The sequence below is a fragment of the Lactuca saligna genome, chromosome 6 (genome assembly GCF_052625555.1).
Source record: "Lactuca saligna cultivar CGN05327 chromosome 6, ASM5262555v1, whole genome shotgun sequence".
In the NCBI taxonomy this organism is placed as follows: domain Eukaryota; kingdom Viridiplantae; phylum Streptophyta; class Magnoliopsida; order Asterales; family Asteraceae; genus Lactuca; species Lactuca saligna.
The window spans coordinates 180786521-180812787 of NC_136422.1; the positions used below are offsets into that span (position 1 = coordinate 180786521).

The window sequence follows — 26267 nt, forward strand, 5'->3', positions numbered from 1 at the left end:
AAATTTAAGGATTTATGTCGCGCATTATTTTGTGCCCTTAAATTAGTGTCTAGAAAAAACACAGAGGGCACCTATAATAAAATGCGCATCATCTAAAGATGTCGTTTTATAAATTTTAATGGAACGCGCGTTTTCAACCTTTAAGAGCCGAGCGGGAAATGAAATCCCCACAAATTAGAAAACCCCGCCTTGTTTTCATCTTCCTTCGTTTCTACTTTCTCTTTTCCATGGTTTGGTTAGTGAATTCCATAAGTTATCACACTCTAGGGCTTTTTTTTAGAATTCTTTGGTTCAAATAATATCTCCATTTCGATCTCTCTCAAAACGTCAAACAGGTTGAAAAGATTTGAGATGGTGGCTCGAGGGAAAAAATAGGGCAACGACGGTGGCTCCAAAGAAAAAAAGATGCCACACGGGTGACTTTAGGGATGGAAGATAACTACGATGAGTGGTCAAACCTTATGAAATTGATCCACAATTGCTACCTTTCTCCTACCTTTCACTCCCTCCCTTCTTTTTCACCATAATCATCTTCTTATTCATTCACAAATTTTCAACATGAAAATTGTTGCTACACATTCCAGTCATTCATATAACTCCCCAATTATTCAACTTGATTTTGAACCCTACCTACATCATCATCCTGGAAAAACCCTAGCACATCATCCCTAAAATGCCCAATAGAAATACCGATATTTAAATCCCTAAATGATTCAGATGATGATGAGAACTTGGATGAAGTCGCACCTTCTTCACCTTCCCGTTCGATTTCATTGCATTGTTGATTCAAACTTTTAAGTAATTTTTCTTGATATGTTTATCCTCAGATCTCTTCAACTATCTTCAATCGGTCGCTTCAATGTCTTTAATCGATCGTTTTTTCTTCCATCACCACCGGTCCTCTTCTTCTTTATTCGATTCCCAGGGATTGATTCATGAAATCGATGAGGTGACGACTTCAAAAGTTGATGGAAAGCATGTGGTGTTTGTGAAGTTCTCGGAGAAGCATATGAAGCTTCTGAATGCATTCATCCGCCAAAACCCTGGACTGCTTGAAAAATTCTTCTCCGTTATGCTGAAAGTTCCCCGTTTTATTGATTTTGACAACAAGCAGGTCTTATTTTAGATCAAAAATTAAACATCAACATGATCACCATCACAGTCCTTTGAGAATCTCTGTAATACGCGCATACATACTTGAAGATTCATATAATCAGCTGTGAATGAGATCCACACAAGATCTAAAGGGTAGGCTCACTGTTCACTTCCAATGAGAAGAAGGGATTGATGCAGGCGGACGTACAAGGGAATGGTATCAGCTTTTTATAGAGGGTTATTTTCGACAAGGGATCTCTGCTGTTTTCCACTGTTCGCAACGACTCAACATTCCAGCCAAACCCTAATTCCGTTTATCAGACAGAATATCTCTCATTGTTAGTGGACTTGGAAAAGGAGTGACTGCTAGCAGTATTGGTCTTCTTCTTCAGGCTTGCGGTCTTCGTGCACTTCAATCAAAATTGGTTTGTATATGTTCGAATTGTACCCTATTTTCATATTCCCATCTAAATTAAATTAAAAAAACACGAATTTTCATCACGTCAATGTTGTAATTGACATCAATATCTTGAAGATCTGGCAAGAAAAGGAAGTGTTTGCAGATTTGACATTACAAAATGGAAAAAAGTGCAATTGTTGCAACTTTTGTGGGCAGGTAGAATAAAAAACTCTCATTGGTTTTTCCCCGGTGGATAAATAGATAACGTAGATTAATATAATGATTTTGTTTTTGGTGTCTAATCATTCTTGTTTAGTTAATTTTTATGAGAAGAATCTTTCTTTGTGGGTTGGTGATGTGTTCTCTAGTCTTGTATGTATCTATCGGCCTCCTTGTGGGTACTGTTGTTTTAATTCATGTTGACCTGATTCTGATTTGTAGTTCTAATTAAATGTTTTCTTATGTCCTCTGTCAAGTGGGTGGGTGTTCGTAGTTCATCCTTGTTCTCTTTCCCACAAAACACAAACATAAGTTCCAGTTTTTGAATTCAATAGAGAGTTTCAAAATTTCTTATTAGGACGTGATTCTTCTAAAAATCTACACAATTATAACAGTGGGTGATATTATTTGAAATCTGTTTGATGTGTTCTCCATGCAGATCCGTATTTGAATAAAGATGCAGGAACAATGTCTCCTTTTGAGCATGGTGAAGTTTTTGTACTGGATGATGAGGGAGAAGTAAGTTACATACTGGTTTGGTGTTTTTAAGCTAATTTCAATGTTATTAATGAAATTAAAATTGTCTGACTTGTTAATAAAATTGGTTGAATGCAAGAAATAGCAACATACCTAAAATTATTTGTATAATTTAGCATGTTACCTTCATTTCTTCCAACTACAACATTCTACTTTAAAACATCTACCCAATTATATCGAAGTCATGTCATCCTAACATAAAGCATTTTTAAATTGCTATAAATAATTGAGTAGATTTTTCAAAGTATGATGTCCTAATAAGAAAAAGAAAACTTATAAATACAGTGCTATACCTGTGTAGATTTTCAAAAATGAGTGTCTTCATAAGAAAAAAAATATTGTATTTAAAAGTAAATGTTGTAGTGGAAACAAATGGAAGCAAGACGCTACAAAAACTACTTTTTTTTAAAATGAAAGTAAGTTATCATTCCTTGCATTTAGCTCTACAAGATACACAAGTTTCTGCAAGATTTCATGTTGTTGATATTGTATAATAATAATAATTAAACAAGGCATGCATGCATGCGACTTTACTTGATATACAAATAAGGAATTACTGAGCATAAATTATAAATTTTATTTAAAGGTGCATTTGGACCTTGGGAACTATGAGCGGTTTCTAGATGTTAAGTTGACCCGTGATACTAATATCACCACTGGAAAGATTTACCAGGTAGTGTATTCTATTTCTGGTGAAACGTGAAGGAACATATATATATATATATATATATATATATATATATATATATATATATATATATATATATATATATTAATTTTAATGATTTGATTTGTGTGTAGTCTGTGATTGACAAGGAGAGGAAGGAGATTATCTTGGAAAGACTGTTCAGGTAAAAGAAATGAAATTAAACAATGTGAGGGTTTGAGTTCCAGTTGGTTTAGATTTTATTTATTGTTTATTGTTGTCAGGCTGTTCCTCACATCACAGATGCCATTCAAGATTGGATCGAACGCATGGCAGCTATACCAGTAGATGGAAAAGAAGGCCCACCTGATGTCTGTGTGATTGAATTGGGTGGTACTATAGGTAGGTTTAGTAAATAAAGCTATTACATCATATATACATATATTTTGGGATTTTTGTTGTTACTAATACATTTATTGATGCTGATGCCTGGGGACATTGAATCCATGCTATTTATCGAGGCTCTTGGACAATTCTCGTATCGTTTTGGTAAGTATGATGAAGATGAATTTAAATGGAAAAGTTAACGTGTGTGTGATGTGATATGTTTTGTTTTAGGTGCTGGAAACTTCTGCTTGATTCATGTCACCCTTGTGCCGGTTCTAAATATTGTTGGGGAACAAGTGAGTTTACAATAACTGCCTCTAGACTTTCTTCAACCTATTATTAACAAATTCATAATTTTTTTTTTCAGAAAACAAAACCAACCCAACACAGTGTTCAGGGATTAAGAAGCTTGGGGAATATGTAGAAAGTATGTTGCTTCCTGTTCAGCTCAAGAATGTAATCAGTTCTTTGGTTCCTGCATTTAAGGTATGCTTGAAAATGTTGAAGTTTAAAAGGATCATGAGTGTGTGTGGGTGTGTGTGTGTTGATGATCTCTTGTTATTCATAAACAGAGGAGATGAAGGTAAAAGGATCATGAGTGTGTGTGTGTGTGTGTGTTGATGATCTCTTGTTATTCATAAACAGAGGAGATGAAGGTAAAAAGATTATACTCTTTTCCATTTTTGCCCTTGGTTTTATAAATAATAACATATATACTAAACAATCTTATAGGGACTGACTACAATGATGCCAACATTTGGTGCTATCAGTTCTTGAAAAATGTAAGCATCTTTCATCATTTCAGTTTTCCATATCTCAAAGGATTAAATCATTAAATACACATAACTACATAAGGTTTGGTTAAATATATTAACAGTTTGGCTGGCTCTTAGATAATAGATACCTACCTGCCTGATACATGAGTAAAACTAGTTTCTAAACATGATGAGATAGCTGATTGTAAATTTGCCATGCCAGATAATTGTCTGAAAAGTGGTAGATACTCCGAATCCTATGTGATCAAAATCAAAGAGAGCTGAGTACAAAGTTGTCCCAGTATGTGGATTGGATTGGATGGGTATGAAGGTTCTATATACCATATTACATGGTCTTTGGATGGATCAAAACTGGTGTTTATCTCGGATGGGCATGAAGGTTTATAATTTTCTACTTTCTTTCGCTATTTTTCTTATTATAGTGGATTTGACATGACAGGAGCTTGTAGGAGCAGACAATAAATGTGGGCCAATAAAATTTGCAGCCTTCATCCCAGCTCTTATGATAGCAGGGCTTTATTTCTTTGATCATAGTGTTGCTTGACAGTTAGCTCATGTAACGCCCGCAGATCCGGGCTAGTCAATTTAGAGGCAATAGGGGTCGAAAATGACTTTTCGACAAAATATTATTTAGAATAAATAAACTTAACCAAGTTGTAGAATATGTCACAAGGTTTCCGTACATATAAAGAACGCTGAAATCCAAGTTATAACGAAGAAGTTATGGCCCGTCGAAGTTTTACGGTAAAATCGGCACGACACCGGGAAGCGTAAATAGTGAATTTACGATAGAGCAAGATTTATCCTTAGCAATCTAAACGAAAGTCGTATAATATGTTAAACTAAGAGCATCGATAAAAAGAACGCCCAAATCTGACTTCGTATGAGGAAGTTATGATTTTTCTAAGATTCGGCTTAGTAGTGTAGAGCCCGAAACTCGAATTTTAGTTCGAGCAGTTTTTGGCTTACGTGACCTAAATGAGAGTTGAAGATCTCATTCTCAACGGTAAAAATACAGACGAAAACGGAGTCCGTATGAAGGAGTTATAAATTCTTCGCGGTCATTTAACAGTCTAAACGCCTCCTACTGTTAAATTTGAGATCGGTCGAGAATTAGCCGACGGAGTCTAAACGAAAGTTGTAGATCTTGATTTTACCTACGCGTGGATATAAAGAACGTCGAAAACGGAGCTCGTATGCGAAATTTATGAATTTTCTAAGTTTGAAGGCTGATACGCGATAGGGGGTGACGTGGCACCACCAGAATTGGACACGTGGCACCACCAGAAGGCCACCACATGGACCAACTCGGCGAGTAGGTCCCCCCTACTCGGCGAGTAGACCAATCAGCACCCCTATAAATAGAGGTGCTGGGTTCCATTCATTCTCACATCTTCAAACCCTTCTTTCTCTCTCTAAACTCTCTCTCTAAGCCTCCCTAACCCCCTAAAGCCTAGGGTAACTCCCTAGCACGAGGCGGAAGCCCCGGAGCGCCCGAAGGCTCCGAGAAAAGAGCCTTTCGGCTTGGGAAACGCTGCTCCAGCGAAGCCCGGTTTTGCGAAAAACCCGCTGTAAGTGAGCTACGCCTACGCTAGTTTTAATATAGCTTCTAATTAATTATAGTAACATTATTAGGACCTGAAAATAATTATTTGGGCTATTATTATGAGATATATTGAATGTTATTTAACGCTTATATAATAATAATAATAGCTAGACTATTAATTAGTCACGGTTATTGTTAGACTAAACCCTAGTGGTATTGGTACTAGGTTTTATCGAAGGAATTTGCTTTGAGAGTATCGAAGCGCTATCCGAGTGTTGAGTCACCGCCTATCAGGTGAGTGCATAGTCCCTTTCATCTTACACATAGATATGAAGTATTTTATATAAACTACGTGCTATGTGTGCATATTATCTGAATACTTGCTGTCTATGCTGGATGAACGTTTTATACATGTTTTAAAGGATTTAAACTGTATACATATTTTATATATACGAATATGTTGGGTATGATGATGGGTAGATGAATGATGAGAGATAGAAGATGACGTGAGTATACATTGGCAGCTATAGGCTTAGTGCCTATGGGACAAACACCGGTAGCTATGGACTTAGTACCTGTTAGACGTTGGTAGCTATGGATTTAGTACCTGTTGGGAATTGGTAGCTATGGACTTAGTACCTATTAGTTAAACACTGGTAGCTATGGATTTAGTACCTGTAGGAATTGGTAGCTATGGACTTACTACCTGTTGAGCACTGGTAGCTATGAATTTAGTACCCGATAAGTAAGATATAGCAGCTATGGAATTAGTGCTTTACGAACGAATATCGGCAGCTATGGATTTAGTGCCAGTCCTATAACCCTGGAAGTAAGGGACTTTGGAATAAACGCATACAGGATAGATGACTCTTAGGAGTAAAGAAGATAACGGGGATGGGTAATTGGGTTAATTGTTTGATGATTGAACAGAACAATTATATTATTGTGGGTTGAAAACCCTATGTACTCACCAGGTTTCCAACCTGACCCACTCAGTTTATTTACATCACAGGTGGCGATATAAAGTGACATTACACTGAGAAATTTAAAGAGATGTAGATCACTAGTGTAAATAATCGTAAGTTCTGTTTATGCTTATGTTTCTATATTAACGATGACATCCCAAACGTTTTAAGATGAATAAAAATACGTTTCTTCGAAAATGTTTTAATAACGTATTTATCGTGTTTTTCTGGGAACAAATTCCGCAACATTTTTATAAAATGAAGTACTCTGATTTTTATAAAGCATAAACAAAATCGGTTTTTTCTGGCCGTGATTTTGGGGATGTCACAGCTCAACAGAAAGAATTCAACTTCAAGAATCCTTCAATTTATTACTTAATAAAAATTTGTAAATATAGTTAAACAAACTTTTACATGTTGACAAGGTAACACTTTCTTATTTAAGCTTTGGTGCATCAATGAGTATTTTCAGTTCACAAATTCTCTACAAAGAGAAGATCATAGATCAGGTATGTAATGCTTTTAATGGCTAAACTTATAATTCAATGAAATTTAATGTTGCTTACATTAATCTGTAATTGTAATGGAACAATAGACAATAGATACAAGAATAAAACTTGCATATGGGCTTGCAAGGCAATGGTTTGGTGCTTCTGCAATGATAAAGCAATGGTAACATTCTATACTTATGGCTTTCCATAATTAAAATAAAGCAATGTAAATTTAATACTGATTTAATTTTCCATTTTTTGTTGTCAGAATGGTTATTAGATGGACTTGCAGGGTTAAGCACTAAACATGGGCATCTATGTTTTTATGGAAATTGTGTTGTCTGCAAAGAAGATGATAGTTCTGCAACTGCTTTAAGGTCCTTTGATGCTTCCAAAGCTTTGTATGGAGCACAATGCATTGGTTTTTATGGAAAAATATGTGCTTGGAAATCTGTAAGTTGATCTTATGAAATTATGAGGTTGTTGCTTTTTTACTTAATGGATTTGATGAGTTAAGCACTAAACATGGGCATCTATGTTTCTTTAAATATAGCTGGCCTAATGTATCAAAACAAATAACCCTCCTTTTTTCCCATCTTCTTTTATCCTTCCAACTCCCCACATTAGAATTGATGAATATTGCAAAATTTGCTTTTCGGATGTAAGGGTAAAATGGTAATTTGGTTTGATTCAGATGGTTTATTCAGTCTAGAAATGGTATTCTTATTGCTAATTCATGTTTAACATTAATTTGAAATTGTAAACGGTGTTCTTATTTCTTTAAAGGTTGAGTCGAGGCTGAAGGAAACAACTTCCAGACTTGAACAACAATTGGCAGAATAATAGGTTGCAAGATTGAAGGCTGAAGGAAACACTTTCTAGACTTCAACAACAATTGTAAACAGTGTTCTTATTTCTTATTTCTATTTTTTCTTTTTAGTTATATAATAATGATATTGCTGACTCTACCTTTGGTTATTTTGACCAGGTTGCCCTCATGCTTGAAGGGATGGGTTCATCTGCAGATGTAGATACTGTGAGCAAGGATGGGTTCATCAGCACAAATCTTGTTTACAGTGAGGCACACATTAGGTTATCAGAATTATTAGTTTGTAAATTTTTATTACAACTTCTATTGATTTATTTTATCTTTCCATGGAAGATTATTTGTATGACATTAAATTTTTGGTAATGGATTGTATTTTTTGTATATGATATTTTATTTTATATTATGAGACACTAAATGCAAATTTAATTTGAAAATTAATAAATATATAAATATATTTTTTTTAAACATTTAAATTTACGATACGCAAAATTGTGTGTCATCTTCATTTATGACATGGCCTTTCTTGACAGGGGTTTTAATGATACGCATTGCGTGTCATTAACACGCGTGTCCTAAGGTTACGACACACGAATGCGTGTCGTTTTCCTTTATGACAGGGCCTTTCTTGATACGCATTGCGTGTTGTAAACGCACGTCGTAACTGCACGTCGTAAATGAGCGTCGTAAATGTGCGTCGTCTATAGACGACGCGCAAAAGCGCGTCATCTTTCTTTATGACAGGGGTTTCCTTGACGCGCATTTGCGCGTCGTCTGGGCCTTTTACGACGCGCAATGAGCGTCGTAAAAGGCTGTTTTTCTAGTAGTGAGTTGTTGTGTTGGGTGTTTCAGGTACTAGTGAGGACAGTGGGAAGGCGCCGGCATGATCCGTACACACTGAGAGGATTTATGTAGTTGAGATATTTTGAGATTATGGGATTTGTTTATTATGATGATATTCGATACAATTATTATTGGATATTGTTTTTGGTGATTGAAAATATGATTTAAAAATGAAAAATTGTTTTGAGAATTTACGTCATTACAAGTTGATATCAGAGCCTTGGTTTGAGGGATTCGGGTGCATCTTCGGGTGTATCTGAACTCAAGTTGAGGGTTTGAGAAAGTTTTTCATAAAATAAACAATTTTTCCAAAAGAGTAGAAGATTTTGAGAAAAATAGAAAGGAGCAGTGTGTACGATCAGCCAGCATCCGAACGTTGATTTCCCAAAATACCCTTACATTATGTGTTATGAGATATGTTATGATATGATTTACATGCTAGAGTAGGCTAGGTATTCATATTAGGACTAGAGTGGCCTGATTTGTTATTCCTTAGCCTAGGAAGATTTATGATGCTATTAGATGCTTGAGTGAGTAGGTAGCAGTAGGGAGATTATGAGAGGTCTACCGAAGGGTAGCCTGTGCTAGCGATATATAGAGTACTTTTGAACTGAGATCCAAGGAGGAGGACTTGGGGTGAATATTGATGCGGTGTAGACTGTAGTATAAGGGCCCGTACTATCGAAGATACCATATCAATACGCAGTCCAAGTAAGAATCCTTAGGGTACTAGGGGAACAAGTAGGGTTGTGTTATTGAGTGCGAGTATGCTCGAGCGAATCTCTGATATTTTATGTTGTATTTCAGAGAGACATCATGGTTGGGATACGCCACACACCTGAGAGCAGTGGTGTTAGCGATGAGGAGATCCGCAGGTTGATTCATGAGGAGGTGGTTGCGGCCATCTGAGCTGAGATACCAGAGATGTTCGGGTCTATCAAGACCACGTTGATCGAGACTTTTGATGAGCGGTACACGGTAGTGACTGAGGATGCGGCTGCTACCAGGCCTCAGGGAGGTGACTCACTCGTTGTTGTTTCGGGAGTTCAGCAACACGAAGCCACCGGAGTTTGATGGGACACAGGACCCGATCGCTGCGATGAGATAGATTTCTGACATCGAGGGATGCTTCTACACGTGTTCATGTCTGGAGCATCTGAGGGTACGGTTCGCGCTGAACCAGCTTCGCTTGGGAGCGAAGGACTGGTGGAAGTTCGTGACGGTGAGCTTCACTCTTGCAGAGATTTCAGAGGTGACCTGGGAGAGGTTCACCAACATGTTCAGAGATGAGTATGGTCCCCCAGTGGAGAGGGAACGGTTGGCTCAGGAGTTCTTGACCCTCAAGAAGGGTACTGATTCTGTTACTATGGTTACCAGGAAATTTCATGAGAGGGCGATGTTCTGCCCTGAGCAGGTGTCTACTGAGCAGACACGCATGAGCCGGTATTTGGGCATTTTGAGGAGGGATATTCGGGAGTTCGTATCAAACTCGACTTACCAGACATTTTCCGAGCTCCAGGAAGAGGGAGATTGAGTTGGAGACTCAGGCCACGGAGGAGGCCGAGTCTCGGGGGATGGATCAGCGGCCGGCAAGGTCTCAACCGGCAGCCAAGTGGGCAAAGCCTGCCGATTCGAGATCTGGAGGCCAGAAGGGACGCACTTGCGGAAAGTGCGGAAAGGGTCATGAGGGGGTCTGTCGATCAGGTACTTGCTACAAATATGGCAAGGAGGGGCATATAGCCAAGGATTGCCCCAAGGGATTCATGGTTTGTTTTCATTGCGATCAGACGGGCCACCGGAAGGCCAAGTGTCCGCAGCTACGAGGGACATCACAGGGAGCACAACAGGGATCTGCCCTTGCCGCCGTGTGAGCTATTGAGGTTCGACCGGTGAAGGACGAGGCACCGAAGGCTCGCGGGAGAGCCTTCCAGTTGACAGCGGAGGAGGTCCGTGCAGCGCCCGATGTCGTGGCTGGTATGTATTCTTTCATTTATTTATGTTGAGTTTAAGGTGTTGTACTTTTCTTGTGAATTATGTACCTGCTTTGGTGTTATTTGACTCGAGTGCGAGTCGATCATTTATTTCCTTAGCGTTTAGTCACCACATTAGTATCCGGCGAGAGGCTTTGAGTGGACCTCTACGAGTTTCTATAGCTGACAAGTGAGTAGTGTATGCTACGGATGTGATTCGAGGATGTGTACTTGAGATCTTCGGTGTGAAGTTCCCGATAGATCTGGTCCCGATTGCAATGAGGAACGTGTGTGTCATAGTGGGCATGGATTGGTTGAGCCGATTTAGGGCTGTTATAGACTGCGAGCGACAGTTGGTGACGATACGAGACCCCAGTGGGGGAGTACTTACGGTGTACGGCGAGGGTACCCGATGTGGGTCAGCATTTTGTTCGGCTGCCAGGGCGAGGCAGAGTTTACAGTAGGGTTGCAGCGGGTTTGTAGCCTATGTGATGGACACACGAGTGGCCGCTGGGAGGCCAAGTTCGATTGATGAGGTTCCAATAGTGCGCGAGTACCCGGATGTTTTTCCCGAGGAGTTTTTGGGTGTGCCTCCCGAGAGGCAGGTAGAGTTCCGTATCGATTTGGTTCCGGGGGCAGCACCTATCGCGAAGGCGCCATATCGCCTTGCACCGCCGGAGATGCAGGAGTTATCCTCGCAGCTTCAGGAGCTGCTGGGAAAGGGGTTTATTAGACCGAGTAGCTCACCATGGGGAGCGCCGATCCTTTTTGTCAAGAAAAAGGATGGTTTACACCGGATGTGCATTGATTACCGGGAGTTGAACAAGTTGACGGTCAAGAACCGTTATCCTTTACTGAGGATCAACGATTTGTTTGATCAGTTGCAGGGAGCGTCTTGGTTCTCCAAGATTGATCTAAGGTCAGGATATCATCAGATGAGAATGCAAGATGAGAATATCCAGAAGACGGCATTCAAAACTCGTTATGGGCATTACGAGTTCGTGGTGATCCCTTTTGGGCTCACCAATGCACCGGCAGCGTTCATGGATCTCATGAACAGGGTGTGCAGGCCAATGCTGGATCGGTCGGTGATTGTGTTCATTGGTGATATTTTGGTGTATTCGAGATCTAGAGAGCAGCACGAGGAGCATCTGAGAGAGATTCACGGGGTATTGAGGTCGGAGAGGCTTAATGCCAAATTCTCCAAGTGTGATTTTTGGTTATGAGAGGTCCAGATCCTGGGACACCTCGTTAACCAGAATGGGAGTTTGGTCGATCCGGCCAAGATTGAGGCGGTTATGAGGTGGGAGGTGCCGAGATCACCCACCGAGATCAGGAGTTTTCTAGGATTGGCCAGCTATTATCGGAGATTTATCAGAGATTTCTCCAAGATCGTCGTGCCTCTCACCAGGTTGACCCGGAAGGGTGCTGCTTTTTCATGGGGTCCGGAGCAACAGACCTCTTTTGAAACACTTCGCTAGAGATTGTGCGAAGCCCCGATGCTAGCCCTCCCAGAAGGGATGGAGGATTTTGTGGTGTATTGTGACGCATCGATATCGGGGTTGGGTGCAGTACTTATGCAGAGGGGGCATGTGATAGCGTATGCATCGAGGTAGCTGAAGCCTCATGATACGAGGTATCCCACTGACGATTTGGAGTTGGGTGTGTTGGCCCTCAAGATCTGGCATCACTATTTGTATGGGGTTCGGTGTACCATCTACACAGACCACAAGAGTTTGAAGTATTTGATGGATCAGTCCAATCTAAATATGCGCCAGAGGAGATGGTTGGACGTGGTAAAGGATTATGATTGTGAGATCCTGTACCACCCAAGCAAGGCTAATGTCGTAGCTGATGCCCTGAGCTGTAGGGCAGAGAGCGCCTCGATTCGAGACATTTGTATGTGATTGACTGTGATGACTCTGGTGATGGACGCCATTCGAGAGGCCCTGGCAGAGGCCGTGAGACCAGAGAACTATAAGAGAGAACGGGTGATTGGGCAGGTATCGGAGTTCATTACCGATAGCCGCGGGCTTATGACCTTTCAGGGTCGGATTTGGGTGTCGTATGCAAGCGGGGCACGCACCACTTTGTTGGAGGAGGCGCATAGATCGATATTTTCGATCCATCCTGGGGCCACTAAGATGTATTTGGATCTGAAGAAAGATTATTGGTGGCCCTGTATGAAGAGGGATGTAGCATGGTTTGTTGAGAGGTGCTTAACCTATCGTAGGGTTAAGGCCGAGCACCAGCGTCCGCATGGCATGTTGCAGCCACTTGAGGTTCCCCAATGGAAGTGGGAACATATTGCTATAGATTTCATCACCAAGTTGCCGAGGACCACGAGGGGTGTCGACGCAATTTGGGTGATCGTCGACCGGCTGACGAAGAGCGCTCACTTTCTTGCTATCAGTGAGAGCTCTTCTGCTAAGAGGCTGGCAGAGTTGTATGTGAGGGAGGTGGTATCACGACATGGAGTGCTGATCTCGATTGTATCAGATCGGGATGTACATTTCACTTCCAGGTTCTGGAAGAAGTTCCACGAGTAATTGGGCGTGAGGCTGCATTTCAGTACCGCTTACCACCCTCAGACGGATGGACAAAGAGAGCGGACGATTCAGACGCTTGAGGACATGCTTCGGGCATGTGTGTTGGACTTCGGAGGGAGTTAGGACGTGTATTTGTTGTTGGCTGAGTTTACCTATAACAACAGTCACCATTCGAGCATTGGTATGCCTCCCTTCAAGTTGTTGTATGGGAGGAGGTGTCGGACTCCCTTCTGTTGGGGAGAGGTAGGGCAGCGAGTGATGGGCAACACTAAGATAGTGCTTCAGATGACAGAGCAGATACAGCAGGTCAGGCAGAGGTTGTTGACAACTCATAGTCGCCAGAAGAGTTACGCGGATAGGCGACGATCCGGTTTCAGGTCGGAGACTTCATACTCCTGAAAGTGTCTCCTTGGAAAGGAGTGATTCGATTCAGGAAGAGAAGCAAGCTGGGGCCCCGGTATATTGGGTCGTTTAGGGTGACAGCACGAGTGGTCAAGGTAGCTTATCGGTTAGAGCTACCTGCGGAGTTGAGGCAGATACATGATACCCTCCACGTGTCTCATCTGAGGAAGTCTATAGCCGATGAGTCGGCGGTGGTACCATTGGAGGATATTCAGGTGGATGCGAGCCTGAATTATATTGAGAGGCCAGTCGAGGTGGTGGATCGGAAGATCAAGGTTTTGAGAAACAAGGAAGTGTCATTGGCTCTGATTCAGTGGCAGCATCGAAAAGGATCTAAGCTGACCTGGGAGCTGGAGGCGGAGATGCGGAAGCTTCATCCAGAGCTGTTTGTAGACTGAGAGTTCGGGGGCGAAGTCTGTTTCTAGTGGGGGAGAATTGTAACATCCGTATTCCTAGGTATCTTATTTTAAGTATATATCTTAAGTTTTAGGGAGGGAATCGGCGAGTAGGCGCTCAGACTCGCCGAGCAGGATCGCGAATTCTGTCCGGATTAATGATCGGAATCGACGAGTCGATGAGTGGACTCGGCGATTCCGCGCTGTTAAGTGAAACCCTAAATCTCAGGGCCTGAGCCCTATTTAAAGGCCCTTATGGCCGTCATTTATGGCCATTACTCCCCTGTGAAAACCCTAGAGAGCAAAGAGAGCTTAGAGAGCATTTTGGAGGCTAATTCTTCATCCTTTAGTGTGATCTTGCAAGAAGGAGTGGGAAAATCCAAGCTAGATCGATTGTGGAGCTTGGATCTATGTTGTTCACGTTGAGATTCACGTTTTGAGGCACAACTTTCTTCCCATTTCGTGTATTTGATAGATTCCTTGAATCTAAGGTTTCCTTTGTGCCATTTGGAGTTGGATAGTGAAGCATTTGAGGTCCCTTTGGGTATAGTGTTGGATAAGGTGTCTAAGTCCATAACTTATTTGGTATATACTTGACCCGACCCGACATGGTCGATTTGGATTGCATTTCATCCAAACTATTTATGGTTAATTTTATGAGAGTTATACACATATGATTATTAATATATTATAAGTTATAATATATTAATATGAAGTCATGTTATTTAATTAGTCTTAGTATTAAATTAATTATGAATTAATTTAGAGATTAAAAGGAAGACTAATTAGATTGTGGGCTATTGGTTTTATATGGTGTGGGCTAACACCCATTTGTTAATGGGCTAGGCTTGTATGGAAGTCCATGGATGATCCATGGAGCTTTTAACCCATGGATCCTTAGAAAAGGAAAGGTCATGGGTTATTAGGGTTTCACCCTAATCATGTACACTATATAAGCATGCTTATGTTGCATGAAATAGCCACTAGTGTGTGTGTTTGTGTGTGGCCGAAATTAGTGTGTGTATACACTCTCTCAAAGTTTTCCAAGAGTTTGTGGTGATTTGTGATTCCATTTGAGGCATTCACACTATTGGTGCTTGGCCCTCAAACTCCTTAAGAATCAAACTCATCAAAAAGGTATGTAATCTCTTCTAACTCTTTTATGTTTAAAAGTACCCCATGTCATGTTAGATAGGTTATGAACCTTGGAAAATTATTATTTTGCATGTATTTAGACAAACATAGATCCAAGGTTTATTAGGGTTGCATGCACACTTAGAAAGTGTTAGATTGCTCAAAACCCAACAGTGGTATCAGAGACTAGGCTTGCTTGTTTGATACTTGATGCAAAATAGTGAAAAAAAGTCGAAATCTTTACTGTCTGCATGATGGACTCGCCAAGTCCATGGGGGGACTCGTCGAGTCCAAGGCAAAATTCAACCTACTCGGCGAGTAGGTTCGTGCACTCGGCGAGTAGAAGGTTCAGAATGCAGATTTTCGACTTTTGCTGCTGGAAATGGACTAGAAACTTTACCCCAAACTGTTTTAAAGTTTTAAGACTTATTTTAGTTGGTGTAATGGTTGTTCTAATCCATTTACAATAGCATATATCAAAATTTCATGCTTTGTATGTGTTCATATAATTTTTGAAACTTTGATAATCATGTTCATGTTCTTATGAATTTAGAAGATGATAGGAATTATTTGCTGAATTGTTTAGGATTAATTCTTGATCATTTATGTGTTTTAATGGAGTGCATAATTTGTCCTCAAGTTATGGATATCCAAAGGCCACATTTCTTTAACACACATTAAAAACACATAAGTTACATAAAATGAAGAGTCTTCATTTATGAACCTTTAATTTATAAGTTATGAAATGAAAAGTTTTGAAGAGTTACAAAACTTGTCCTCAAGTTTTGGAATTTGGAAAAGTTTCACACACTTTAATAAACTTTAATTCCAAAACTTAGAATTTTAAAAGTTAAAATTCAACACTTATACTATTTATAACATTAATGGTTAATTATATATATATATATATATATATATATATATATATATATATATATATATATATATATATATATATATATGTATGTATAAGAACAAGTCGTTTTACCGTTAGTAGGCCTCATTCACGAAGCCGTTCTATAAGGTCGGTATAAGGTTGTTGCCTATAAAATGGCGACTTAATGGGTGTATACTCTCACTCACCGCTTGCTTGACTGGTGGAGGGTCGTTAGCCGAACGGGTAAGATAAGGACTTATAAATTCTCATTAAGTATGATGAATATTATAAAGTAACTAAATCTTTTATTTAATTCCCAATCTTAGTTACTTTAGGAAAAATGTGAACATGGTGCTAATCCATGGAATTCACACTTTGTACCTTACCAAGTCGTTGGTGGAGCGTGTGTGGTTAGGAATGGCAACGGGGCGGGGCGGCATATCCCATACCCGAACCCGATATTTATATTTGTCCCCGAACCCGACCCGAAACCCGACGGGTTTCTTATCGGGGTGCCCCGTCGGGGCTAAAAATATCCCCGAACCCAACCCGAAACCCGAAACCCGATATAGACCCGAAACCCGACCCGAAAATGGTGGCAGAAAAAATTAGGAAAACTACAATGAAACAATTGAGAAATTAAAACCTTACAAATGCTTAAAATACAAATAAGTTCTTAACATAAGTGAACCAAATAGAAATTACTAAAGTCTAATATCGTAACTAAATTCATCACAATAGTGAGAAATTGGGAATACGTGATGGGATTGAAGGTTAGAGTCTTCGGGTGGCTGAAATGGGTTAGAGGGATGAAATCTCATTTTATATATATATATATATATATATATATATATATATATATATATATATATATATATATATATATATATATATATAATTTTTCGGGTCGGGGCGGGTCGGGGCATGCATACCCCACTCCCTGACCCGAACCCGAACTAAAAACCCGATAATGACCCGAAACCCGATAAGAGTGACCCGACCCGCCCCAAAATCTTCGAGGTTCGGGTTTTCTTGTCGGGTTCGGTTTTTTTTGCCATCCCTATGTGTGGTTAACCGGCACACTAACTTGGACTAGTAAGGATCACGAAGGGTGACTTAATGTTTGTCATAGATCAATGGAGCGTGTGTGGTTAACCGACACATAGATTAGGTGATAATATTAAGGGTACCAAGTGAATTGACATGGTTATTCACACCTTGTTTTGTGATCCTCGGCATCCCAGTCACAAAACTTGAAGGGCACAATCGAGATTGAAACATGCCATTGAAAAGTTCAATGAATCTCAAAAGAATCTAGGAATTTCAAATCCAATTAAAACCTAATAAATCATTTTGTTTTCGTGGTGGAAATTGGTGAATCGTCATTCACCTACCTTTCAAATATATTATTACTTAGATTACGGCATCCCTCTTCTAAGTATAATATATTGTGATTGGATCCTAGCCTTAATATTACATTTGGGTGTCTTATTAAGGACTCTATATATCTAATCTAAACTTACTTTCTTCTTTCAGATGTCTTCCAACACTAATGCTTCGGGCTCTAACCCAACTGGTTCTTTCTCTCTCATGAATCTTTGTGGGAGAGTCATCTTTGATGGTTCCAACTTCATGGACTGGATAAGGAACATCAGGATGGTAACTCGTTATGAGGACAAGGAATATGTCCTCGATAAGGAGTTAAAAAATCTTGATGAGTCTACTGCTACTCCTGACGAGATCGCTGAATTTAGGACACATGAGAGAGATGCTACTAAGGTGGCATGTATCATGATGGCCACGATGACAGCCGAGCTCCAAAAGTCCTATGAGGACTTCTACCCTTTTGAGATGCACCAAGACCTGATGGAAAGGTACCATCAGAGTGCTCGTCAAGAGCGGTATGAAATAATCTCCTCCATAATAACAACCCGCATGAAGGATGGTGAATCCGTCACGACCCACATGCAAAAGATGCAAAGGTATGTGGACCGTTTGCTGAAGCTGAATGTAAACTTCCCTGAGGAGTTGGCAATTGACATCATTTTGCACTCCTTACCTTCTTGTTATGACCATTTTCGTATGAGATATCATATGAACAAGGAGGAAGTTACCCTTAGCAAGCTTCAAGGACTCTTGAAGACCGCTGAAACCAGTCTTAAGGGCAAGTCGGTTGTTACCTCTACTACTCCTACTCCAACATCTACCCCTGTTTTGGCTATCGGGCAAGGCAAAGGGAAAAAGAGGAAGCACCCTTCGAAGGGTACCAAGGGAAAGTCTATTGAAGGCTGCTCATCAAGGACCAAGAGTGGTTCTGCCACTCCTTCTGCCATTCCCAAGGATGCTGATTGCTACTATTGCCAGGACAAGGGGCACTGGAAGCGAAACTGCTTTAAATACTTGCAGGATCTGAAGGATGGGAAAGTGAAACCCACCCACGCAGGTATTTACACAATATTGTCTAATAACTCACCATATTCTAATTCTTGGGTGCTTGATACAGGATGTGGTATTCACATATGTTCTAATTTGCAGGGCCTAAGAAGAAGTGAGGATGTGGAGCACGGGAAGATAAACTTGATCATGGGGAATAGGAAGGCTTCACCTGTTTCCAAGATTGGAGTTTATACATTGTTGCTGAATAATGGGTTAAAATTAGATTTAAATAAATGTGTGTACTCGTCTGAAATGGCGAGGAATATTATTTCCTTTCATGCTTTGTACAAACAAGGTTTTACCTTTTCGTTTGATAATGAATGTGGTGGTATTAATGCTTTGTTTAAATGTGTTTTATTTTAAAGCATTACCTTGTGATGGTGTGTATAAAACTATGTCGATTGTAGACAACTTAAGAAATAATGTGTTGTATATTGATTCTTCTACTAGCCTAGATAAAGCATCATTGTGGCATTGTCGTCTTGGACATGTAAACAAGAAACGCATAGGCCAACTCCAAAAGAGTGGAGTCTTGGAATCATTCGACCTTAAATCGGATGATAGTTGTGAATCTTGTCTACTTGGAAAGATGACAAAATCACCCTTCACTGGAACTTGTGAAAGGGGTGAGGGTTTGTAGGACCTAATACATATTGATGTATGCGGACCATTCAAAACCGTCACAAGGGATGCTAATCGGTATTATGTGACTTTTATTGATGATTTTAGTAGATATGAATATGTCTACTTAATCAAACATAAGTCAGAAACCTTTGAAAGGTTTAAGGAATTCAAACTGGAAGTCAAAAATCAATTGGGCAGGAACATTAAGATGCTTCGATCCGATCGAGGTGGTGAGTATCTTAGTACCGAGTTCCTTGACTATCTTAAGGAGTGTGGGATTGTCTCACAATTGACTCCTCCCAGGACACCACAGCTAAATGGTGTAGCTGAGAGGCGTAATCAAACCTTGTTAGATATGGTTCGCTCCATGATGAGTCGAATTTCTCTACCAATCTCTTTTTGGGGGTATGCCTTAGAGACTGCCGCCCATATCCTCAATCTAGTCCCTACAAAGAAGGTTACCAAAACACCTCATGAGATGTGGACTGGGAAGGTTCCCAATTTGGACCACATCAAAATTAGGGGTTGCGAAGCTTTTGTGAGGCGTGAAACTCATGATAAGCTTGAACCCCGAAGTGAAAAGTGTATTTTTATCGGCTACCCATAGAAATCCTTCGGTTACCTCTTCTACAGACCCAGTGAGAATGTGGTCTTTGTAGCAAGAAGAGGGGTCTTTCGTGAGAGAGAATTTATAAGCCAAGGAGACAGTGGGAGGCAAATTGATCTTGAAGAAATTCAAGAATCAATTGGTGAAGGAACCTAAGACACTAGCAATCAACCTGAGGAGGAAACTCCTGTTGATCCAGCCGACGAGTCTGTACCTCCGAGGCATTCCACACGGGTTAGGAACACACCTGCGTTTTATTATGGTTTTCATATTACTACGGAAGGTGATACATTTATCAGTGATAGTACACTGGTAAATTTGGATGAACCTAGCAGTGTTAAGGAAGCCATGATAGGCCCGAATTCTGCTAAATGGAAGGAGGCTATGGACAACGAGATACAGTCCATGTATGACGATCAAGGACCTAGGGGAAGCTGCCTATATCCTAGGGATAAGGATATTAAGAGAAAAGGAGTAAAAGACTAATTGGACTTAGTCAGAGTACCTACTTGGATAAGGTGTTGAAAAGGTTCAACATGCAGAATTCCAAGAAAGGAGATTTACCGATCCAAAGCAATACCAAGCTGAGTAAGACTCAGAGTCCGAGTACAGAGGCAGAGATAGCTGAGATGAGCCAATTACCGTATGCTTCCGCTGTTGGCTCGATCATGTATGCTATGACTTTTACCCGCCCTAATGTGGCCTTTGCTTTGAGCATGGTCAGCAGGTATCAGGGGAACCCTGGTAAAGCTCATTGGACTGCGGTAAAGAACATTCTCAAGTACCTGCGGAGGACTAAGGATTGGATCCTTACCCTTGGTGGGAGTGATGACTTGAGAGTATTAGGGTATAGTGATGCTAGTTTTCAGACTGATAGGGATAACTTTCGCTCTCAGTCGGGCTGGGTCTTTACCTTAAATGGAGGGGCAATCTCTTGGAAGAGTTCCAAGCAGGAGACGGTGGCTGTTTCGACTTGTGAATCAGAGTATATAGCAGCGAGTGAAGCAGGGAAGGAGGCGATATGGCTAAAGAACTTCATCGGAGACCTTGGAGTTGTGCCAGCTATTAAGGAGCCTATGGAAATTTTCTGTGACAACAATAGTTCGGTTGCTTTAGCTAAAGAACCGAGAGATCATGGAAGATCCCGACACATTGACAGAAAATATCACTTCATAAGACACAAGATAGAAGAAGGACTCCTCGTGGCAAAGAGGATATCGTCAGATGAGAACCCTGCGGATCCCCTTACAAAAGGACTGACGAGGGCTAAGCATTTTCAGCATGCGAGGCGCATCGGGCTGAGGGACGATATTAGTTTGACAGATTAGATAGATTCTCTGAAACTTGTAAAATGTAATCGACATTTGATGATGAATAAAATTGTGATTTATTTATGAGTAAGGAGTTGCTATCATTGTCAATTATTTACAATTGTTTCAGCTTTGCATGTTTTGACTTCCAGAATAATTAATTTATTCAAACCTCCACAATCGGTCATACGTCGGAAGTAGGTATGAATCAAGATTGTCATGAATTGGGTTTGTAGATGGCTAAAAGTGTTTAGACATGGCAATGGTTGCTACAACGTTCATGAGTACTCATAAGTTATGAGTATTGGAATAAACCTATGCTCACTTGTATCACTTCATGGAATTTATCTCGAGTGATCGTGAGACGGTAATATCATATAAATCTTCAAACCTAGAGATATGAGTTGTTACCTATGAGTTGGTTGTGCATTGATTGCACGTAAACGCATCAGTAACTTGATGTTATAAAACGTGCCTTTGTGTACAATTCAACAAGTAGTAGAACAAGTATATGAGTCGAAGTTTATCTGTTCCTTCTAGAAATAGAAGCGATATCTGGGCCCCTCAATGATTTTGTGTTGACCGATGTACCGGGCCCGGTCAGAACTAAATTGATGTGTTCAGTTGAGTTCTTTGTCAAACAAATCGGAAATCGAGAAACAACTGCCAGACAATAAGCAAGACATAGTTCCATGTGTTTGTCCGGCTGATATCATGAGAACAGAGGATTATATGATCACTTATCTTAAAATGGCACTTCATAGTTCAACAGAGTCTTCGAGAGCTACGATTACTGGTCGGTTCCTGAAGTAATAGACAAAGATAGTTATTAGACTTATCCAAGTGGGAGTCTGTTGGATAAGGTGTCTAAGTCCATAACTTATTTGGTATATACTTGACCCGACCCGGCATGGTCCATTTGGGTTGCATTTCATCCAAACTATTTATGGTTAATTTTATGAGAGTTATACACATATGATTATTAATATATTATAAGTTATAATATATTAATATGAAGTCATGTTATTTAATTAGTCTTAGTCTTAAATTAATTATGAATTAATTTAGAGATTAAAAGGAAGACAAATTAGATTGTGGACTATTGGTTTTATATGGTGTGGGCTAACACCCATTTGTTAATGGGCTAGGCTTGTACGGAAGTTCATGGATGATCCATGGAGCTTTTAACCCATGGATCCTTGGAAAAGGAAAGGTCATGGGTTATTAGGGTTTCACCCTAATCATGTACACTATATAAGCATGCTTATGTTGCATGAAATAGCCACTAGTGTGTGTGTTTGTGTGTGGCCGAAATTAGTGTGTGTATACACTCTCTCAAAGTTTTCCAAGAGTTTGTGGTGATTTGTGATTCCATTTGAGGCATTCACACTATTGGTGCTTGGCCCTCAAACTCCTTAAGAATCAAACTCATCAAAAAGGTATGTAATCTCTTCTAACTCTTTTATGTTTAAAAGTACCCCATGCCATGTTAGATAGGTTATGAACCTTGGAAAATTATTATTTTGCATGTATTTAGACAAACATAGATCCAAGGTTTATTAGGGTTGCATGCACACTTAGGAAGTGTTAGATTGCTCTAAACCCAACATATAAATGATAGATCTGGACCTTGAGAGGTCCAAAAGGTCCCAAGCTTCCAGCTTTATGAGGTTTCATGTGAGCCTTGAGATTTGAACCCCATTTTTAAGGTTATTTCTCCATTTTTGGCTTTATAAGCATTGCATGAACGTAACGTTTGAACCTTTATGTGACTTTCGAGCGTTAGGATGATAGATCTACTGGTTGGTGAAGCAGATCTGACCTCAAAGGATTGTTTGAGTGTTTTCATGGGAGAAACTCGCCAAGCCCATAAGGGACTCGACGAGTCGAGTCAGGTTGCCCCGCGATTCGCGACCTGTGATGACCCATTGAGTGGAGGGTTGACTTAGCGAGTCAAGTGAGGACCATGGGCGAAGAGGACATGCAGGGACTCGCCGAGTCGCACGAGTGCACTCGACGAGTCTGGTCAAAGTTTGACCGTTGACTTTTGTTGACTTTTAGGGTTTGGTCAACGATCGGACTTGTGGACCATTGAAGGGTAAAATGGTCTTTTAGCCTTCTTAGGGCTCATGGAAAAGACTAGTCTAGCCTGGAGACCGTTATTGATTTGAGATAATTGTCATGTTTTTAGGCGGAGGCTAGATCAGTTGATACGTGTGCGAGATTATCCGAGATAGCCGAGGTGAGTCATCTCACTATACTGTACCTAGAAGGGTACCTATGTGTGACCGGAAGGTCTTATATGTGCTATATATGCTGATATGTGATATGTATGTGTTATGTATGCTATGTATGAAAAGGACCAGAAGGTCAAGATGATATGGACCGGAAGGTCAAGAGGACATGGACTGGAAGGTCAAGAGGTTACGGACTGGAAGGTCGATACGGGTGGGACCGGAAGGTCTACCGGGATTTGGGATAGAAGTCCCCTGAGACACTTGGACCGGAAGGTCCCACAGAGTTATGGTCTGGGAAGGCGTATGTGTTGTATGTGGTATTTTGGGGAAGTCACTAAGCATTTATGCTTACAGTTGTTGTGTTGGGTGTTTCAAGTACTAGTGAGGGCCGTGGGAAGGCGCCGACATGATCTGTACACACTGAGAGGATTTATGTAGTTGGGATCTTTTGAGATTCTGGGATTTGTTTATTATGATGATACTGGATAAAGTTGTTGGATATTGTTTTTGGTGCTTGAAAATTTGATTTAAAAATGAAAAATTGTTTTGAAAATTTATGTCGTTACAGCTAATGTTTTCTCAAATAATGTGAATCTAGGTTTTCTAAGTTATGAATTGTGATGTTTAAATGTTTTATTATTTTTTTAGTCATGTTAATGTTAGTTTTAAATGCTATGAACAAGAAAATATTAGTTTTATGTTTTGAATACGTGGTTTTTTTTTACAAGTTTAAGTTGTGAATATATGATTTTTTATAAGTTTTAAGCTGTGAATGCATGTTTTATATCTATTTTCTACTTACATCTATTATAGATCTCTACCATACATTTTTTTGTTCGTTTTTTTCTTCTGTTAAGGTGTGAATTTAATGTTTTAATCTCTTATTTGTTATTTATTTTATAATCTTAGTGTTAACTGCTATTAAGATGTGAATTTTCTGTTTAAACTGTGAATTGACTATATAAGATGTGAAATTTGTGAATTAAATTGTTCGTTTATTGTATTAAGCTATAAATTTTGTGTTTAAACAATGAATTAATTGTATTAAGAGTGTTAAGTTGATAATATGGTTGTGAATGCATACTTTTTGTGTATTCAACTGAGATTTATTGTATTAAGTTATGAACTTTGTATATTAAGATGTGATTTGTGTGTTTTAAATTGTGAATTGACTGTATTAAGTTATGAATTTTGTGTATTAAACTATGATTTTGTGTTTTAAACTATGAATTGAATGCATGAAGCTATTAATTTTCTAATTAAACTATTAACTGACCTTATTAAGTTGTGAATTTTGAATTAAATTTGTATTAAAATATATATAAACGATTTATGTATGAATGTTTTGCAATAATTTTCTTGTGAATATATTTATTTTTTGTGTTTTATACATATTTAAGAATGTATTACTTTTTATAATTAATTTGCATTAAATTCTAAATAAGTAAATTGTTTTGTTTATTAAATTATGAATATAATATTTAAGTTGTCATTTAATTATTTTATATATACATATTTGATTTGGAATGAATGATGATTGTGACGGCGGCACATGTGGTTGGTGGTGGCGTGTGTTAGTTTGAGTTTGACTTCTTTAAATATGTGAATTAGTGTAGAATATATTGTATTATGTTATGCTATAAATTTTATCTATTAAACTAAAACGAACTCTATTAAGCTATATATTTTATATAAATTTTATGTTAATATATGAATGAATGGATGTACAAAAATATTAAACTATGTATTAATGAATTAATATATTTATTAGAATGTGAATATGATATTCTAAACTGTAAATATATGTTATACACGACACGTTTTTTTTAAATAAATCTACAACTTCGAAAAAAAAATGAATTTGTCAAGGCATAGTTTTATTTTTTTATTAAAATTTTGTATATTTGGGTGCAAAAATGAAATTTTATACGTTAAAAATATTACCAAAAAAGTGAAAGCTACAATGTTTGTTCTACTAAACTGTTAATACAAGTAGAAAATGTCATTGAACTTGGTGTTAATCCAACGATGGTCCGGCAGTTGTTCTACAACGGATGACAACTAGTTGTAAATTACCGAATGAAAATGTTTTCTTAATATAATATTTATGTTTGATATCTCTAAAATTCCCTAAATGAAAACATTTAAAAAAAATGGTTTTGAAAGTTCTTCACCAAAAAAAAGTCCTCATCGGATCATATATATATATATATATATATATATATATATATATATATATATATATATATATATATATATATATATATATATATATATATATATATATATATATATATATATATATATTAGGTTATAATCCGTGTAAACCACGGTTGGTACATTTAAAATTATTATAAACAAAATATGTTTTTATTTATTTTCCACCACATAAATGACATTTCCAAAAAGTCGAATGACATATAAAGAAATGTTTTTATTTATTTATTTTCCAATCTATGTTCGAAATATTCACAAAAAACAATATAATTTTAAGATGTAGAATGCTATAAATGATAGTTTTTCAGAAATTGAAATACTATAAAAGAAATTTTTGCTTGTTATTTTCCACTCTTTGTAGAAAATCCTCAAAAAGAGGCCGTTTTACAAAGTGTGATGCTATAAATGATAATTTCCAGAAAGTAGAATGTTATACAAGAATTTTTTTTAAAATTTTCCACTCCATGTCGAAATCTTAGAAAAAAAACCATTTTAGAAAATATAATACAATAAACGACATCGAAATAGAATTTTGTTTTGCACTTGAGACTTTAGACCCATGATGATATTCAACTATTAAAAAAACCCTACTTTTTCTACTATTTTCTACAAATGAAATTAGCAAAGTACATTGGTAAAGCCATACAAAACCAATTTTCAAAGATTCCAACTTTCATCATTTCTAAATACAACTTTCTAAAAAAAATCTTTATTTAAGATGAAAGCCCAAGTTTTATCAAAAACACCAATGTAGATCCAAAGTACATTGCTAAAACCG

General features: G+C 38.7%; 1 protein-coding gene across 17 annotated transcripts; it reads left to right on the forward strand.

The window, feature by feature from the left end:
- Positions 1–243: 243 nt before the first annotated feature.
- On the forward strand, positions 244–8294 carry LOC145001119 (uncharacterized). 17 transcript variants are annotated; one of them, XM_078960464.1, is made up of 19 exons: positions 244–1520; positions 1631–1711; positions 2154–2233; positions 2838–2924; positions 3053–3102; positions 3201–3299; positions 3419–3446; positions 3516–3580; positions 3652–3770; positions 3857–3940; positions 4017–4066; positions 4263–4439; positions 5833–5900; positions 6619–6684; positions 7017–7080; positions 7167–7243; positions 7331–7515; positions 7849–7959; positions 8051–8294. In XM_078960464.1, exons 3-6 carry the CDS (start codon positions 2183–2185, stop codon positions 3265–3267), a joined length of 255 nt encoding a protein of 84 aa, XP_078816590.1. In that variant the 5' UTR covers positions 244–1520; positions 1631–1711; positions 2154–2182; the 3' UTR covers positions 3268–3299; positions 3419–3446; positions 3516–3580; positions 3652–3770; positions 3857–3940; positions 4017–4066; positions 4263–4439; positions 5833–5900; positions 6619–6684; positions 7017–7080; positions 7167–7243; positions 7331–7515; positions 7849–7959; positions 8051–8294. The 17 variants fall into 17 exon arrangements, with proteins under 17 accessions (XP_078816590.1, XP_078816588.1, XP_078816589.1 ...); XM_078960466.1 differs by having other exon boundaries at positions 246–1520; positions 3182–3299; XM_078960462.1 differs by having other exon boundaries at positions 3201–3446.
- The last annotated feature ends 17973 nt before the right edge of the window (positions 8295–26267 follow it).

Coding starts and splice junctions, on each gene's coding strand:
- LOC145001119 (XM_078960459.1), top strand. CDS start 3,227: ATGGCAGCTATACCAGTAGATGGAAAAGAAGGCCCACCTGATGTCTGT. Junction 3,300..3,418: donor TGAATTGGGTGGTACTATAG/GTAGGTTTAGTA, acceptor CTATTTATCGAG/GCTCTTGGACAATTCTCGTA. Junction 3,581..3,651: donor TAAATATTGTTGGGGAACAA/GTGAGTTTACAA, acceptor TTTTTTTTTCAG/AAAACAAAACCAACCCAACA.